Source organism: Symphalangus syndactylus, chromosome 16 (assembly GCF_028878055.3).
Source record: "Symphalangus syndactylus isolate Jambi chromosome 16, NHGRI_mSymSyn1-v2.1_pri, whole genome shotgun sequence".
Classification (NCBI taxonomy): domain Eukaryota; kingdom Metazoa; phylum Chordata; class Mammalia; order Primates; family Hylobatidae; genus Symphalangus; species Symphalangus syndactylus.
In genome coordinates, this window is record NC_072438.2 from 67,313,929 (window position 1) to 67,333,241 (window position 19,313).

At 45.4% G+C, this 19,313-nt stretch overlaps 2 protein-coding genes across 7 annotated transcripts in view; one reads left to right on the forward strand and one right to left on the reverse strand.

Moving 5' to 3' along the window:
• WDR70 (WD repeat domain 70) overlaps window positions 1-8,705 on the reverse strand; it is a 394,244-nt gene extending 385,539 nt beyond the window's left edge. For 2 of the 4 annotated variants that reach the window (XM_055246343.2, XM_063619566.1), the window contains exons 1-3: window positions 8,576-8,705; window positions 8,415-8,480; window positions 5,982-6,065 (exon numbers count right to left, since the gene is read on the reverse strand). In XM_055246343.2, coding sequence (XP_055102318.1) covers window positions 5,982-6,065; window positions 8,415-8,480; window positions 8,576-8,600 — 175 coding nt within the window. In that variant the 5' untranslated portion in view covers window positions 8,601-8,705. The remainder of the gene's footprint in view (window positions 1-5,981; window positions 6,066-8,414; window positions 8,481-8,575) is intronic. The other 2 variants (XM_055246344.2, XM_055246345.2) reach the window with 2 other exon arrangements.
• An 8,856-nt stretch (window positions 8,706-17,561) lies between these two features.
• NUP155 (nucleoporin 155) overlaps window positions 17,562-19,313 on the forward strand; it is an 80,370-nt gene continuing 78,618 nt past the window's right edge. The window contains exon 1 of one of the 3 annotated variants that reach the window (XM_055245638.2): window positions 17,562-18,158. In XM_055245638.2, coding sequence (XP_055101613.1) covers window positions 18,002-18,158 — 157 coding nt within the window. In that variant the 5' untranslated portion in view covers window positions 17,562-18,001. Of the gene's footprint in view, window positions 18,159-18,373; window positions 18,506-19,313 lie in introns of those variants that run through there. The other 2 variants (XM_055245637.2, XM_063619565.1) reach the window with 2 other exon arrangements.

Consider the following 19,313-nt stretch of genomic DNA (forward strand, 5'->3'; position numbering starts at 1 on the left):
TGGAAGAACACTAAAAAAAAAAAAAAAAAAAAAACTCTTATGAATAACTTCCCATATAATGATGAATACTACTTCCATAAATTATCCCAATGGTATTTTCTATTTACATGCTAAAGCTAAGTAGATCTTTCAAAGAGATAATCAATTTAGATTCAAGTGTTTAGATCAGAGGTAGAAATTGCAGTCCAAAGATGTAATAGTAAATCAAGAAAGTTCAATAATTTGTCCACAAAAATCAAAGGAGATCATAGTCTTGAGATAATTTTTTAAAAACTTAAAAATTTAATAACTCCCCAAGTTCCTCTTAGGTAAAATGTATACATGCTTTACTAAGAAAAATTACAAGAATTTAAAATAATATTTATAAAGTACTTTGCTGTTTATAAGCTACTATACCCAACATCTTAATGTCTTCAAGAAACTTCCAAGGTAGATGATACACACACAACAGGGTTATGAAGGATCAGAAATTGGAAAATCCATCCAATGTTACTCATCTAGTAGACTGTGGGGCTGGGCCTTAAACCTAGGTCCCCCGATTCCAAATCCCAAGCTCTTTCCAACACATTGTGCCCTTTTTTTTTTTTTTAGACAGAGTTTTTCTCTCGTCGCCCAGGCTGGAGTGCAATGGCACGATCTAGGCTGACTGCAACCTCCACCTCCCAGGTTCAAGCGATTCTCCTGCCTCAGCCTCCCGAGTAAATGGGACTACAGGTGCCCGCCACCCACACCCGGTTAATTTTTGTATCTTTAGTAGAGACAGGGTTTCCTCACGTTGGCCAGGCTGATCTCAAACTCATGATCTCAGGTGACCCACCCACCTCGGGCTCCCAAAGTGCTGGGATTACAGGCGTGAGCCACCGTGCCCAGCCCAGATTGTGCCATTTTAAAACATTCTCCAAAGCAGCAAGATTTCATTTTTTAACAAGACAGTATTACAGGTCTAAATTCAATTTAATATTCTCAAACTATTACTGAGAACCTATTTTACAAAGCAAAGTACTAGGGGCTATAAAACTTACATACCCACAAATACATACATCTATGTACCCACAAAAATTGAAAATAAAAAAATTAAAAATAAAAAGCTTCACTTTGGGAGGTTGGGGCAGGCGGATCACTTGACTTTAGGAGTTAGAGATCAGCCTGGCCAACATGGTAAAACCCTGTCTCTACTAAAAATACAAAAATTAGCCAGGTGGTGGTGGCACATGCCTATAATCCCAGCTACTGGGGAGGCTGAGGCAGGAGAATTGCTAGAACCAGGAGGCAGAGGTTGCAGTGAGCCTAGATTGCACTATTGCCCTCCAGCCTGGGCGACTCAAAAAAATTAATAAGTAAATAACAACAAAAAGCTCACACAGCCAAATAAGACAATCCTTGTTCAAAACATGTTGTATTATATGCTTAAAATGGTAAATACAAGGTACCTATACTGCGACACAAACATTCACTAAATTGGGTAAAACATTTGTAAATGCCTCAGATAGCATGTCTTTGTCTATCACTTGAGGATATTAAAATTGTTTTTTAATGTGATGATATTGTGGTATAATATGAAATATATTTGGCCAGGTGCAGTGGCTCACTCCTGTAATCCCAGCACTTTGGGAGGCTGAGGGGGGGCGGATCATGAGGACAGGAGATCGAGACCATCCTGGCTAACAGGGTGAAACCCTGTCTACTAAAAATACAAAAAAAAAAAAAAAAAAAAAAATTAGCCAGGCGTGGTGCCCGGTGCCTGTAGTCTCAACTACTCAGGAGGCTGAGGCAGGAGAATGGCATGAACCTGGGAGGCGGAGCTCGCAGTGAGTCGAGATCGCACCACTGCACTCCAGTCTGGGTGACAGAGCAAGACTCTGTCTCAAAAAAATATATAAATATTTGGTCTTTGTTCCAGGTTCCTACCAGAGCTTCTGAAACCCTTGGAATTTCCTAAGTGATAGGAGCTGTCTTTTGTTATTCATTAGAAGCCCCTTTGGATCCCACCTAAGTTTATGCTATTGAAGTGACTTAGTATGGGACCCCTAGGCCTCAGGATGGGACTGCTGCTCACTAAAAAAACCAACAGGTTAGATAATTGGAACTTTCATCCCCACCCACCAATCTCTGGGGAAGCTGCAAATTAAGATCTATACAAATTTTTTTTTTTTCTTTTGAGACAGGCTCTGGTTTTTTTACTCAGGCTGTGATGCAGTGGCATGATCATAGCTCACTGCAGCCTCAACCTCTGGGCTCAAGTGACCCTCTCACCTCAGCCTCCCAAGTAGTTGAGACTACAAGTGTGCACCACCATGCCCAGCTAATTTTTCTAAGATTTTTTGAACGGGATCTCACTGTGTTAGCCCAGGTTTGTCTCAAACTCCTGGGCTCAAGTGATCCTCTTACCTTGGTCCCCTAAAGTGCTCGGATTATAGGTGTGAGCCACTGCACCCAGCCTAGACACTCCTGAACCACTAGATGTGATTAGCTTCAGGGTAGCTGAACACAGTGGGATGCTGGGGAGTTGGTGCACCCAGAGACGGCACAGAAGCTCTGCACCTCTCCCACCCCGTACCTTGCACAATGCATTATTTCATCTGGCTGTTCATCTGTATCATTTATAATATTCTTTATAATAAACTGTTAAACATAAGTAAAGTGTTTCCCTGTGAGCCATCCTAGCTAATTATCGAACCAAAAAGAGCGGTCATGGGAACCCTGATTTATAGCCAGTAGATTAGAAGCACTGGTCACAACCTGTGAACTGAGATTAGTGTCTGAGTGAAGGCAGTCTTGTGGTAGTCTCCAGGCAGACAGTGTCAGAATTAAAGTGAGTTACCGGATACCCAGTTGGGGAGAACTGGTTGATGTGTGGGGGAAAACTCCTATATATCTGGTGTCAGAAATAAAGTACTGGTTCACACCTGTAATCCTAGCACTTTGGGAGGCCAAGACAGGTGGATCACTTGAGCCCAGGAATTCAAGACTGGCCTGGACAACATGGTGAAATCTTTTTTTTTTTTTTTTTTTTTTGAGACAGAGTCACACTCTGTTGCCCAGGCTGGAGTGCAGTGGCGTGATCTCGGCTCACTGTAAGCTCTGCCTCCGGGGTTCACGCCATTCTCCTGCCTCAGTCTCCCAAGTAGCTGGAACTACAGGCGCCCGCCCAGCTAATTTTTTGCATTTTTAGTAGAGACGGGGTTTCACCATGTTAGCCAGGATGGTCTCGATCTCCTGACCTCGTGATCTGCCCCTCCCAAAGTGCTGGGATTACAGGCGTGAGCCACCACGCCCGACCAACATGGTGAAATCTATCTCAACTAAAAATACAAAAAATTAGTGGGGTGTGGTAGCACCAACCTATAGTCCCAACTATTTGGGAGGCTGAGGTGGGAGGATTACCTGAGCCTGGGAAGTGGAGTCTGCAGTGAGCCAAGGTCATGCCACTGCACATCTGTCTAAGCAACAGCAGTGAGACCCTGTCTCAAATAAAAAAAAAAAGGGGGGGGGAAGTACTGAGAAGAGTGTGAGAGGATAGGAAACAGCTTGGTTTTTCCTATCTCTTACAGGTATCTTGGTTAAGCTTTTTTTAAAACAATCCTTATCGTTTTAAAATACATACAAAAATATTTATGAGTAAAATGATGCCCAAGATTTGCTTCAAAATCATCTGAAAGGGGAAACAGAAGTAACACTAGCCATGAACTGTTACAGTAGTTAAATCTGATTGATAGGTACATGGTAGTTCATGACTATACTTCCGTGTTTGAAATTTCACATAATAATTAAGGGTTTTGCTGGGCGCAGTGGCTCAAACCTGTAATCCCAGCACTTTGGGAGGCCAAGGCGGGTGGATCACGAGGTCAAGAGATTGAGACCATCCTGGCTAACACGGTGAAACCCCATCTCTACTAAAAATACAAAAACAAAATTAGCCAGGCATGTTGGCGGGCACCTGTAGTCCCAGCTACTCCAGAGGCTGAGGGGGGAGAATGGCGTGAACCCGGGAGGCGGAGCTTGCAGTGAGCCAAGATCGCATCACTGCACTCCAGCCAGGGCGACACAGCGAGACGCCATCTCAAAAAAATAACAATAATAACAATAATAATAATAATGATGGGTTTTGGCCTGGCACGGTGGTTCACACCTGTAATCCAAGCACTTTGGGAGGCCGAGGCGGGCGGATCACCTGAGGTCACAAGTTCGAGACCAGCCTGGCCAACATGGCGAAACCCCCGTCTCCACTAAAAATACAAAAAAATTAGCCAGGCGTGGTGGTGGTCACCTGTAATCCCAGCTACTCAGGAAGCTGAGGCAAGAGAATCACTTGAACCCAAGAGGCGGAGGTTGCAGTGAACTGAGATCGCGCCATTAAACTCCAGCCTGGGCGACAGAGCAGGACTCCATCTCAAATAAAACAAATAATGAAGGGTTTTTCCAAAAAATAGTACATGTAGATAGCTTTCTTTTCTCCACAAAAAAGTTTTCTTCCAAAGACTGAAAATATTTTTTGTCAGGCACACTGCCAAATACTGGATATTGCTGCTGTACAACATTTTATTTTTATTTTAGTTATTTTTATATTTTATATTTTATTGTATATATTTTATTTTGAGATGGAGTTTTGCTCTTGTCGCCCATGTTATTTTATTTTATTTTATTTTGAATGGAGTTTTGCTCGTCGCCCAGGCTGGAGTGCAATGGTGCGATCTCAGCTCACCACAACCTCCGCCTCCCAGGTTCAAGCGATTCTCCTGCCTCAGCCTCACTAGCAGATGGGATTACAGGCGCCCACCACCACACCCAGATAGTTTTTCTATTTTCAGTCAAGACGGGGTTTCACCATGTCGGCCAGGCTGGTCTCGAACTCCTGACCTTAGGTGATTTGCCCACCTCAGCCTCCCAAAGTGCTGGGATTACAGGCGTGAGCCACTACACCTAGCCCACTGTTGGTTTTAAAATGATAACTTGGGTCGGGTGCGGTGGCTCACACCTGTAATCCCAGCACTTTAGGAGGCAGGCAGATCACGAGGTCAAGAGATCAAGACCATCCTGGCCAACATGGTGAAACCCCATCTCTACTAAAAATACAAAAATTAGCTGGGCGTGGTGGCGCACACCTGTAGTCCCAGCTACTTGGGGGGCTGAGGCAGGAAAATTGCTTGAACCGGAGAGATGGAAGTTGCAGTGAGCTAAGATCACACCCCTGCACTCCAGCCCAGTGATAGAGCGAGACTCCAACTCAAAAAAAAAAAAAAAAAACAAACAAAAAGCGGGGCGTGGTGGCTCACGTCTGTAATCCCAGCACTTTAGGAGGCCAAGGTAGGCAGATCACAAAGTCAGGAGTTCAAAACCAGCCTGGCCAACACAGTGAAATCCTGTCTCTACTAAAAATACAAAAAATTAGCCAGGCATGGTGGCATGTGCCTGAAGTCCCAGCTACTTGGGAGGCAGAGGCAGGAGAATCGCTTGAACCGGGGAGGTAGAGGCTGCAGTGAGCCGAGATCGTGCCATTGCACTTCAGCCTGGGCAACAAGGCGAGACTCCATCTCAAAAAAAAAAAAAAAAAAAAAAAAAAAAAACCAACAGTGACAAGTAGCATAACAACATTCTTTTTTTTCTTTGTTCTCTTAGATGGAATTTCACTCTTGTCCCCCACGCTGGAATGCAATGGCAGGATCTCAGCTCACTGCAACCTCCACCTCCCGACTTCAAGCAAAGCGACTGCCTCAGCCTCACGAATAGCTGGGATTACAGGCCCCTGCACCATGCTCAGCTAATTACTGTATTTTTAGTTGAGATGGGGTTTCACCATGTTGGCCAGGCTGGTCTCAAACTTCTGACCTCAGGTGATCCACTCACCTTGGCCTCCGTAAGTGCTGGGATTACAGGCATGAGCCACCGCGCCCAGCCAACATTCTTTTCTCTTTTTTAATATACTTGCATGAGGTATACATAGTACTTAAACCAATAAAAGGACAAATATCTGAACTTCTTACCCAGTGTTTTGCGACTTCTTTCCACAGCTGTTCTTCGAGTTTGTTCAAACATTGCTTCCAAGTCAAATGTGCGAGCTTTTTTACCTAAAACATGAACAAATGGGAGACTGTGATTATCTTGCAGTAAGTTGACCAAACATTAGGTGATCAATACTGATCAATAAACACTTTGTCTAGTTTATGGCATGGCTCCAATAGAACCATAAAATATCACAGAAGAGGCCGGGCGTGGTGGCTCACGCTTGTAATCCCAGCACTTTGGGAGGCCGAGGCGGGCGGATCACGAGGTCAGGAGATCGAGACCACGGTGAAACCCCGTCTCTACTAAAAATACAAAAAAATTAGCCGGGTGTGGTGGCGGGCGCCTGTAGTCCCAGCTACTCGGAGAGGCTGAGGCAGGAGAATGGCGTGAACCTGGGAGGCGGAGCTTGCAGTGAGCCGAGATTGCGCCACTGTACTCCAGCCTGGGCGACAGAGCGAGACTCTGTCTCAAAAAAAAAAATATCACAGAAGAAAGAGTTTGAGTCACAGAAAACTTCTGATGACAATCCCTTCACTAAGTACTATTAACCAGGCAACTTTCCCATCCTCCTCTAGATCCCTACCCTATGAAACAACAACAGTAATGTGGGAGGCAGAATGGAGAATGTCCCAAAAGTTACCCTTTGCAAATGTAATTAAGGTTATGGACTTTTAAATAGGGAAACTATCCCAGTTGGCCTTTAAAGGCAAAGATGCAGAACAGCTATGGCAGAAGAAGTCAGAGAGATCCAATGTTTCAGAAGAATTTGAGGCATTATAGTTGGCTTGAAGACGAAAGGGGCAACATGAGAAGTAATGCAGGTACTTTCAGGAGCTAAGAGGCAAACAGAAATCTCAGCCCTATAACAAGGAACTGTATGAGCATGGAAACATTCTCCTCCTCCCCCAGTAACTTTATCAAAACTCTTAAAATTTTCCCCTATTTGGCACAAACATACGGACACCTTTCTCACTCCTGAGTAAAGGAATGATGTACTAAAATCAAGGATTTATACCGGGGGTGGTGGGGGGGGTGGGTGGCTCATGCCTGTAATCACTTTGAGAGGCTCAGGTGGGCAGATTGCTTGAGCTCAGGAGATCGATCAGCCTGGGCAACATGGTGAAACCTCATCTCTACCAAAAGTATAAAAAATTAGCCAGGTGTGGTGGCACACATCTGTGGTCCCAGCTACTCAGAAGACTAAGGTGGGAGGATGGCTTAAGCCTGGGAGGAGGAGGCTGCAGTGAGCCAAGATCGCACTAGTACACTCCAGCCTGGGTGACAGAGCGAGAATCCATCTCAAAAAATAAAAAAAGAATAGAAAAGGCTGGGCGCGGTGGCTCACGCCTGTAATCCCAGCACTTTCGGAGGCCGAGACGGGCGGATCACGAGGTCAGGAGATCGAGATCATCCTGACTAACACGGTGAAACCCCGTCTCTACTAAAAATACAAAAAAAAATTAGCCGGGCGAGGTGGCGGGCGCCTGTAGTCCCAGCTAATCGGGAGGCTGAGGCGGGAGAATGGCATGAATCCAGGAGGCAGAGCTTGCAGTGAGCCGAGATCTTGTCACTGCACTCCAGCCTGGGCGACTGAGCGAGACTCCATCTCCAAAAAAAATAAATGAATAGAAAAACTACAGAACTAGTAGGTGTGAACACAACCCAAGGCCAATATGTGTAAGTCTACTGTTTAATTACTATCATAGAATTAATACACGCTGGTCAAAAGAGAACAAGAAGACCTTGAGAAAAGGTTCAGGGAAGTTAGAACCCCAATGTTTGGATGAACAGCATTTGTAATTTTAAAATGCAAAATAAAAAGAAATCACTTTTCATGTATCAGTCTAGTAAAGTTTTGTTTTCATTTTTTAAATAACTTTCTTTTTAAATAATAATACCTACTCTGTGTTGGTAGGGATATGGTAAAAATGGCATTCTTAATTCTGTTAACTTTGGTATAACCTGAAACAAGTTTTTTGATGGGTATTACGGCAATAAGCATCAAGAAGCTTTAAAAGGCACATACCCAATTTTTCAGTTTTCTTAATATTTATATATCTAAATAAACTAGGCTCTCTTTTAGAAATCTACCCCACAGAATTACATATTTTTAAAAATCCTCGTACAAATGCTGTTATTTACAAAAATGTTCATTTTAGCATTATTGGTGACTTAAAATTAGAAAAAATCCTTTCTCTTCCTCTCTCTCCAGTTCTCTCATAACTGTCACCTGAGTTGGTTCCAACGGATACGCAGAATAGAAGACAAATGGGAGAAGAATATTGACAAACTGCAAGGTATGCACCCGAGCTACAGTAATTCCGAGTTGACAGCTCGATCTCCCCTCCCACTCTGCGGCTCTTCAAACCTCTGCAAAAGGAAGAGGGGCTCTGCCTGGGGCAGTCACTCACCGAACCCCGTGAAGCCCATGGTGACCGCAAGCTGCGGGTCCGGTCCCGACGCGTCTGAGCCTGTCACTGGAGCAAGAGAAAAGAGAGGCGGCCTAGTTAGTGCGGCGCCCCAGCTCTCCCGACACGGCCCACCCCGCCCGGACTCGCCTCATGAAACCCACCTTCGCTGGGCCCAGAGCGCTCCATGGCTGGACGCACACCGCAGAACGAGCCACAGCGACAGCCCAAACAACTGCAGGAAAACTTGCCAATAATCCGCGGCAAATGCTGCAGGAAGTACCGCCTCCAAGCGACAGCGGCGCCGCCGAAGCCAAGAGCGGCGCCTTCCGCAGAGGGACCGCGGCTTTCTGCGCGGCGCCGCCCTACCGGACAGGCGGGAAAGCGCCGCGCAACTCAGACCACTGGAGGGGAGAAGTAGTATCTGGAGTTTCTGTAACATCTTTTCCCTTTTTTTTTTTTTTTTTTTAAACCAGAGTCTCTGTCGCCCAGGCTGCAGTGCAGTGGCGCAATCTCAGCTCACTGCACTCTCTGCCTCCCAGGATCAAGTGATTCTCCTGCCTCAGCCTCCCGAGTAGCTGGGATTACAGGCGCCCGCCGGCTAATTTTTGGTTTTTTTTTTTGTTTTGGTTTGTTTTCTTTTTTGGTTTTGGTTTTGGTTTTGGTTTTGGTTTGAGACGGAGTCTCTGTCGCCCAGGCTGGAGTGCAATGGTGTGATCTCGGCTCACTGCAACCTCCACCTCCCGGGTTCAAGCGATTCTCCTGTCTCAGCCTCCCAAGTAGCTGGGATTACAGGCGCCCACCACCACGCACAGCTAATTTTTTGTCTTTTTAGTAGACACGAGGTTTCACCATGTTGGCCAGGCTGGCTTTGAACTCCTGACCTCAAGTGATCCGCCTGCCTCGGCCTCCCAAAGTGCTGGGATTACAGGCGACACCCTTTGCTTTTGTTTGTTTTTTGAGGTGGAGTCTCACTCTGTTGCCCAGGCTGGAGTGCAATGGCGTGATCTCGGCTCACTGCAACCTCTGCCACCTGGGTTCAAGCTCCTCTCCTGCCTCAGTGTCCTGAGTAGCTGGGATTACCGGCGCCTGCCACCACACCCAGCTAATTTTTGTGTATTTAGTAGAGATGGGGTTTTGCTATGTTGGCCAGGCTGGTCTTGAACTCCTGACCTCAGGTGATCCACCCACCTCGGCCTCCCAAAGTGCTGGGATTACAGACCCGCGCCACCGCGGTCCGCCTTTTTTTTGTTGCTGTTGTTGTTGTTGTTGAGCGAGACTCCCTCTGTTGCCTTGGCTGGAGTGCAGTGGCATGATCTCAGCTGACTGCAACCTCTGCCTCCCAGGTTCAAGCGATTCTCTTGCCTCAGCCTCCGGAGCAGCTGGGACTACAGGTGTGCGACACCATGCCCGGCTATTTAGTATTTGAGACTACAGGTACCTGCCACCATGCCCAACTAGTTTTTTCTATTTTTAGTAGAGACAGGGTTTACACCGTGTTAGCCAGGATGGTCTCAATCTCCTGACCTTGTGATCTGCCCGCCTCGGCCTCCCAAAGTTCTGGGATTAAAGGCGTGAGCCACTGCACCTGGCCTGTCAGTCTGAAGTTTACAAGGCTAATCGTGTGCTCACGATTGTCCTTCTTAAATAGAATTGGGAGTTCAACACTTTAATGTTTAGAAGGTGGAGAAGAATCTCTTTCTTTTTGAGACAGAATCTCACTCTGTCACCCAGGCTGGAATGCAGTGGCACCATCTCGGCTCAATGAACCTCCACCTCCTGGGTTCAAGCGATTCTTGTGCCTCAGCCTCCTGAGTAGCTGGGATTACAGGTGACTGCCACACCAGACTATTTTTTTTTTTTTTTTGAGACGGAGTCTCACTCCATCGCCCAGACTGGAGTGCAGTGGTGCGATCTCAGCTCACTGCAACCTCTGCCTCCTGAGTTCAAGTGATTCTCCTGCCTCAGCCTCGCGAGTAGCTGGGATTACAGGCCCTGCCACCACCCCCAGCTAATTTTTGCATTTTTAGTAGAGACAGAGTTTCACCATGTTGGCCAGGCTGGTCTCAAACTCCTGACCTCAAGTGATACATACACCCACCTCAGCCTCCCAAAGTGCTGGGATTACAGACGTGAGCCACTGTGCCCGGCCTAATTTTTGTATTTTTTGTAGAGACAGGGTTTCATCATGTTGCCCAGGCTGGTCTTGAACTCCTGAGCTCAAGCGATCCACCCGCCTCAGCCACCCTAAGTGCTGGGATTACAGGCATGGGTCACTGCACGCAGCCTATGAAAGAATATCTTATACCAAACCTTGTACCTTTGGTGCTAAGCTGTATAAGAAGTGAGCATCTGATCAGCCAAGTCCACTGTTCCCATATTATCGTTATAATCTACAATGACATATGGCTTCTTAGTTTTCTTTCCATCTGTTGTCTACTTCAATCGCAGTATCATTGTGGAATATTGACAACATTGTGACCGCCTTGTTGTCACACCATTTCAGTGACATAAATTCACCACGGAATTAACATCACACATAGGAATGCTATGTTTTCTAGGATTTGACATTTTCAGCGGTCGAGAATTACTATATTTTGTAAATGGAAATTCCACTACTAAAATCAGAATGCTATAAATAGAATAATGTCTTTTGTTTCCAAAGTTAATATAATAGAGTGATGCAAAAATAATAAAATAGTAGGCACAAACTTTGGGGGTTAGATCGGGACTGTAATCTGAGTTATCTTGGGGTAAAGGCTGCAGCTGCAGGCAGCATCAGCGAGTATTCTCAGGGAAAATGGGAAACGGGTTAACAGTGGGTAAACCTGCGGGTGCCTGTAGTGAATTCTTTTTTTTTTTTTTTTTTTTTTTTTTGAGACGGAGTCCCTCTCTGTCGCCCAGCTGGAGTGCAGTGGCGCAATCTTGGCTCACTGCAAGCTCCGCCTCCCGGGTTCAGGCCATTCTCCTGCCTCAGCCTCTCCGAGTAGCTGGGACTACAGGCGCCCGCCACCACGCCCGGCTAATTTTTTGTATTTTTAGTAGAGACGGGGTTTCACCGTGGTCTCGATCTCCTGACCTCGTGATCCGCCCGCCTCGGCCTCCCAAAGTGCTGGGATTACAAGCGTGAGCCACCGCGCCCGGCCTTTTTTTTTTTTTTTTTTGAGACAGTCTCAGTCTTGTTGCCCAGGCTGGATCGCAATGGCGCAATCTTGGCTCACTGCAACCTCTGCCTTCCAGGTTCAAGCGATTCTCCTGCCTCAGCCTCCTGAGTAGCTGGGATTACAGGCATGCGCAACCAGACCCGGCTTTTTTTTGTATTTTTAGTAGAGATGGGGTTTCCGCATGTTGGTCAGGCTGGTGTCTAACTCCTGACCTCAGGCGATCCGCCGGCCTCGGCCTCCCTAAGTGCTGGGATTACAGGCGTGGCCCACCACACCTGGCCAAATTCTTATAATTTTATGTTGTCTTAGCATTTGTTTTGAATATAAGTTGGACTTTCTCACATCAGAAACAGGGTTCAGTCATCCTTGACACAGTTTCCAGTTCTACACCTCCTCCCAGTTCCTCAATGTGATCAATCCAGGTATCTATTGGGTAAAACTTCCTCCTGGTGCCCACCTCCCCATAGGATAAACATATACAGCCTACTTCACCTGCCCTGCTGACCCTGACGTCCTACATGGACTGTGTAGATATGCCACAGTGACTACCTCGGTCATAGCATGACTTCCAAGAACAGGGGTGTCCAATCTTTTGGCTTCCCTGGGCCACAATGGAAGAAGAAGAATTGTCTTGGGCAACACATTAAATACACTAACAATAGCTGAGAGCTTAAAAAAAAAATCACAAATCTCACAATGTTTTAAGAAAGTTAACGAATTTGTGTTGGGCCACATTCAAAGCAATTCTGGGCTGACAAGCTTGTCCTCAAATTTGTGCATGCTTGCTTTAAACCCACCAATTAAAGTGTGGGAATTCCTCTTGGGAAATCTATCTGGAAAACACCATGAACCCAATGAATGCATTGGCTCATGAGTCCCTCTTTCTCTTTCCCCGACTGCATTCCTTGACCTCCAGGTGCGCCAGATGCCCCCTCCAGGCCTGTAAGTAATAAAATCTTTGCTTATATCTGTGTTTCTACTAATCATTGAAGAAGCATGCTCTATCTTAAAATTCCTAAATTAAAACAGTGCCTTAACATAAATCAAGGCAGTACAATTCAAAATGTTGTAGTAGTCACTGTATTTTTCAGTTACATAGGCGTTGTAAGCAAAATCAGTTTCCCTTAAGAATATCGTTAATAAAGCTATAAACTGTATTCATTTCATTAAACCCTGACCCTTAATTATACGTCTTTTTAACCTTCAGTATGAAAAAATGAGAAGTAATCATAAAGTATGTTTTTAAAAAAATTTCTTACAGATGGGGTCTCACTGCGTTACCCAGACTGGAGTGCAGTGGCTATTTACAAGTTCAGTCATGAAGCACTTTAGCCTGAAACTCCTGGACTCAAGCTATCTTCCCCTGCCTCAGCTTCCTGAGTAGATCGGACCACAGGCACATGCCACCATGCCTAGCTAATGCATACCTAAGTAGAATGGTCATCTAAAAGAAAACCACTTGTAATTGAGTTGTTAGCTTTTTTCATGGAACATTATTTTTACCTGAAAGAATGACTCACAAAGTACAGTTGTTCAGATTTAAGTATTTGGCAAACATTTTCTCAAAAATAAATGAAATGAGTTTATCACTTTAAGAAAAACAGGTCAGGCATGGTGGCTTACACCGGTAATCCCAGCACTTTGGAAGCCGAGGTGGGAGGATCACCTGAGGCCAGGAGTTCGAGACCAGCCCGGCCAACACGGTGAAACCCCGTCTCTACTAAAAATACAGAAAATTAGCCAGGCATAGCTGGGCGTGGTGGCTCACGTCTGTAATCCCAGCGCTTTGGGAGGCCAAGGCTGGTGGATCACCTGAGGTCACGAGTTCAAGACCAGCCTGACCAACATAGTGAAACCCCTGTCTCTACTAAAAATACAAAAAAATTAGCTGGGCATGGTGGCATGTCCCTGTAATCCCAGCTACTCAGAAGGCTGAGGCAGAATTGCTTGACCCTGAGAAGCGGAGGTTGCAGTGAACAGAGATCATGCCACTGCACTCCAGCCTGGGCAACAAGAGCAAAACTCCATCTCAAAAAAAATAAATAAATAAAAGAAAACTAAGAAAATTAGCCTGTAATTCCAGCTACTCGGGAGGCTGAAGCAGGAGAATTGCTTGAACCTGGGAGGCAGAGGTTGCAATGAGCTGAGATCACACCATTGCACCCCAGCCTAGGCGACAAGAGCAAAACTCTGTTAAAAAAAAAAAAAAAAAAAAAAAAAACTGACTGCACTTGTTGACAATTTTTTTTTTTTTTTTTTTTTTGAGACGGAGTCTCGCTGTCTTGCCCAGGCTGGAGTGCAGTGGCGCGATCTCCGCTCACTGCAAGCTCCGCCTCCCGGGTTCACGCCATTCTCCTGCCTCAGCCTCTCCGAGTAGCTGGGACTACAGGCGCCCGCCACCACGCCCGGCTAATTTTTTGTATTTTTAGTAGAGACAGGGTTTCACCGTGGTCTCGATCTCCTGACCTCGTGATCCACCTGCCTCGGCCTCCCAAAGTGCTGGGATTACAAGCGTGAGCCACCGCGCCTGGCCGACAATTATTAAAATACTTCTCCTTTTTCTAAATACGTAACTGAGGCCAGTTTTTCTTTCTTTCTTTTTTTTTTTTTTTGAGACAGAGTTTCGCTCTTGTAGCCCAGGCTGGAGTGCAATGGCACGATCTCGGCTCACTGCAACCTCTGCCTCCCAGGTTCCGGCGATTCCCCTGGCTTAGCCTCCCAAGTAGCTGGGATTACAGGCTTGCACCACCATGCCCCGCTAATGTTTGTATTTTTAGTAGAGACGGGGTTTCACCATGTTGGCCAGGCTAGTGTCAAACCTCTGACGTCAGGCAATCCACCCGCCTCGGCCTCCCAAAGTGCTAGGATTACAGGTGTTAGCCAGCGCGCCCGGCGAGGCCAGCTTTTCTTAATATATTATACTTCAACTAAATAAGTCACAAAATGTTGACATGTTAGACAAAGTAGCAAACATAAAAAACCAGGTTTGCTCATTTTGCTTACCAGCAGAATTTAACAAAATCCCTTGCCAGCAGAATTTCACAAAGCCCAACTCAGTGACTAAGTGTAGACTTCTAGAAGAATGCCCTGGAAACAATAAGCAGGTTAGAGCACAGGTTCCCAGGTCTCTTGCTTGAATCAATGCATTTTTTAAAAAAAGGTAAATTCAGTGTTCCTACCCCTTGCTTCTTCCAAAACATAAGATAGTGTCCCACAGGATTCACAATTATGCCTCTGTAATCTATAACTAGATGTACTCTTACACTCAAACTTTGATGAGATTTTGCTCTAATGTAATTTATGAGCTTTTCTTTCTACTTTTTTTTTTTTTTTTTTGAGACAGAGTCTCACTTTATCAACCAGACTAGAATGCAGTGGCATGGTCATGGCTCACTGCAACCTGGAACTCCTGGGCTAAAGTGATCCTCCTGCCTCAGCCTACCAAGTAGCTGGGACTACAGGTCCACACCTGGCAAATTTAAATTTTTTTTTTTTTTTTTTTTTTTTTTAGAGATGGAGGTCTTACTACATTGCCCAGGTTGGTTTTGAATGCTTGGCCTCAAGAGATGCTCATGATGCATAGGCCTCTCAAAGTGCTAGAATTACAGGTGTGAGTCACTACACCCAGTTTATGAGCATGTTTAATGTAATTTCTGAGCACATGCAGAGCTTCCAACTCCTGATATGTAAGCTGTGGGCTAAAACACTACTTTGGAGCAGTCTTAACAGAAACTCCCTGAAAGGTTGCAATCCTGAGTCTGAATCAAACTGACTTTAATTCTTTAAAAGCGGGTTATTTTTCTTCAGTTGACAGCAGATACAGATATGAGAATCCAGCTATCCATTACTGAGCCAGACACTAAAGAGATTTGCAAAAATATGAAATAATCGCATTCTTCTCCGTTTTAGTTTTAGAAACTATAGTGATTTCTCATTTTTAACAAGTGTTATATTAACATGGATTAAGCTTGGTATCCTTTTTTTTTTTGTTTTTTTGAGATGGAGTCTTACTCTGTTGCCCAGGGTGGAGCGCAGTGGCGCCATCTCGGCTCACTGCAACCTCTGCCTCCCAGGTTCAAGCGATTCTCCTGGCTCAGCCTACTGAACAGCTGAGACTACAGGCGCACGCCACCACGCCCAGTTAATTTTTGTTATTTCAGTAGAGACAGGGTTTCACCATATTGGCCAGGCTGGTCTCCAACTCCTGAACTTGTGATCCACCTGCCTTGGCCTCCCAAAGTGCTGGGTGCTGGGATTACAGGTGTGAGCCACTGCGCCTGGCCTTGTTATGCTTTTAAATACATTGTTAAACATTTTAATTTTCAGTTTATGAGTTATTCACAAATATTAATAGATGTAACCCATATGAAACAAAAGCTCTCTGGAATCCTGAATAATTTTTAAGGGTATCAAGGGGGTCCTAAGACCAAAAAAATTCATAATTATCTGTTCTAGGGAAGAGGTCAGCAAACTTTTCCTGTAAAGTGCCAGAGTCCGTATTTTAGGCTTTGCAGTCTTTTGTAGAAATTACTTGGTTTAGCAGTTGTAGTGGGAAAACATAGGCAATATGCCAATGAATTAAGTTAGTTAGATTACACTTTGGGGAGCTTTGTTTCTATGCAGGAATATCACAGCAACATTGTTGAATCTTCCAATTTATGGAGTTGAAAACTTTGTGTATTTTGTCTCAAATTAAACACAAACTCGGTGCCAGACCACCACTTTTCAGTCTATGGTTTACCAAATAAAGTAAACTGACAGCTAGAGACCCAACTGCCTATTTATATACCAATAATAAAAAATCCGGTTTTTCTTGGTATATTGGCTATGTCAAATTTTAAGTGTAGATTGGTAACATCATAGAACTTTCAATTTTCAGAAATGTAGTCAAGTCTTTGAGGGAGTAAAAATATAATTCAAATAGCACAAGACCAATTTAGAGTAATTCAGTTATTGATTTGTGAAATTCTGAAGAACATAACTGGAAGCTTTCTTAGGTGAGATTCTAAGTAAGGACAGCTTTCTAAAAAGTGCTTTGATTTACCCACTCAGGTTGCCTTCTGTAGTAAATGAAGCCTCTTTTACCTCTCTGCTTTCTCCTATCCTTCTGCTATAGTTTATACATATCCAAATAGAAAAATTATAGTGAAGCCCTTTGTCTGTCTCTGCTTGATGCACCTTAAGGACAGGAAACACTGTGTTAGTTTGATAGTCCCAGCACCAGGCACAAGGCAAGTATTCAGTTTCTTAGGATTGTATATCTCTTGGGTTCCTATCTCATACGAGTTCCTGTACTAGCGCTGGGAATGAAAAGATGAATTACAACTGTCTGCTATCTCTGCCACGATAAAAAGCACGGCAGCGGTCCACCTGCACTCAGCTCCTTCGTAAACACGTATTTTATACTAAGGGGCCACAAAGTCAAAAGACAGCGACATGCAAATGGAAAAGCCTGATGAATTCTAATTTACACTGAAGCCCGTGAAGAATATAGTGAGATATTGGTTTATATCCCTCTCTGTGACAGCAAGCTACCAATTCTTTTTTTTTTTTTTTTTTTTTTTTGAGATGGAGTCTCGCTCTGTCGCCCAGGCTGGAGTGCAGTGGCGCAATCTCGGCTCACTGAAAGCTCTGCCTCCCGGGTTCACGCCATTCTCCTGCCTCAGCCTCTCCGAGTAGCTGGGACTACAGGCGCCCGCCACCACGCCCGGCTAATTTTTTGTATTTTTAGTAGAGACGGGGTTTCACCGTGGTCTCGATCTCCTGACCTTGTGATCCGCCAGCCTCGGCCTCCCAAAGTGCTAGGATTACAAGCGTGAGCCACCGCGCCCGGCCTGCAAGCTACCAATTCTTAACTACTCTCACAAGAGCATTTACTTGGGAGTACCAAGCTGCGCGCTCATGTGCGCACTCATACAGCTGCAGTTAGTGGATTCCGATGAGGGAAGTTCCAAGACTCAGGTCGAGCACGCGCTTAAACCAACGGAACCAGACCAGCTCCTAGGCCAGACACACGCCCTAGCTCCCACCTACCGTATCCCTCCTCCCTCCCCACCCCACCCGCCCCTCTCCTTCCCAGTTCCCTCCCCTTTATCCTTCCCTTCCCTTCCTCCCTTCCCTAAATAACCTACCCTAATTTTACCCTTCCACACCCCAAAACCCTCAACTCCCTCGAAAGCATCAGCAGCCTCCTGGCTCCACCCGCCAACCTCTAGCCCCCTCCCAACAACTTCCTCTTCCCAGGTCAGAACGGCGTCTTCCGGTTCCCCCACCGGATGAAGCGGAAGTGCGTCATGTCGAGGCGCCAAGGCGCTCGTTTGGCGCGCGCGCGCCCTAAGCGGCGGATCTAAGCTAACTTTTTGGATCTTTTCTTGTTTCTCGTTGGCTTTTGACTTTTTCTGGACCCTGGTGTCTACGATTTCCGAGATGCCGTCTTCTTTGTTGGGCGCGGCGATGCCGGCCTCTACATCTGCCGCAGCCCTGCAGGAAGCTCTGGAAAATGCTGGACGGCTCATCGACCGTCAGTTGCAAGAGGACCGCATGTACCCGGACCTTTCCGAGCTGCTTATGGTGTCTGCCCCAAGTGAGTGATAGTGACCCTGCTTTCTCAGCCTAAAGGACTCTCGCCTGACTTCCTAATTTGCTACTTATCCCCAACGTTGGTCCTGGCGAGGATATCCTGAGATTTATGGCACTGTTGGTTGCATTTTTGGAGACAGCAAGCAGCTTATTTTCAGGTTTTTTCTTTTCCTCACTTTCTTCATTGTAGATACTTGAGAGGGCAAGAGTGAAGAGCAGGCTCCCAGTTGAAGCAGAAAAAGGCAAAGACCTCAACCTTAATGAGCTTCTCGCCGCTCTCAAGTGTTTATGGCTAAGGCTACGTATGAGAAGCATCTCCAGATCCAAGTCCCAAATTTGTTCATTTCTCCTGTTAGTATTTGAGTAGATCGTAAGAGCAAACGAAGTTAATTTGGAAATTTAGCATGTTATCTTAAAGATACACTTGGCTTTATATTTATTTATTTATTGAGACGGAGCAGTTCCCCCTTCGCCCGGGCTGAAATGCAATGGCGCGATCTCGGCTCATTGCAACCTCCGCCTCCCGGATTCAAGCGATTCTTCTGCCTCAGCCTCCCAAGTAGCTGAGATTACAGGCGCCCGCCACCACGCCCGGCTAATTTTTGTGTTTTTTAAGTAGAGACGGGGTTTCACCATGTTGGCCTGGCTGGTCACGAACTTCTGACCTCAAGTGATCCACCCGCCTCGGCCTCCGAAAGTGCTGGGATTACAGGCGCGAGCCACTGCGCCCGGCCAAGAAACGCTTTTATTATGTGTACAGATGTGTACTGTGAAATGCTGGAGGGTCTTAAAAGAACTACCAGTGGAATAAAGGAAGAGAACAGGGAAATCACAGTGCTTATGTACAGGGAGGGTAAGGCAGAATATATGTTGACAATATAGGTGACTGGAAAGTAATTTGTTTAACAGTTTTAAGTTATAACCAGCTCCCCACGGCTTATGGAATTACATCAGTTGCTAGAAAAAGTGACCTGTTTGTGAGATGGAATTTGGAGAAAACCAGAGAAGTGTAAGAAAGAAAAGAGATTGTTGGTGAGCAAGAACCAAAGTAATTTAAGTAGGATAATTTGTGCAGTATAAACCGAGAACACTTCTGATTATTTATAAAAATCATTGATAGCTTTGGAATCAAAGAAATGATAGAAACAAAGATAGTATT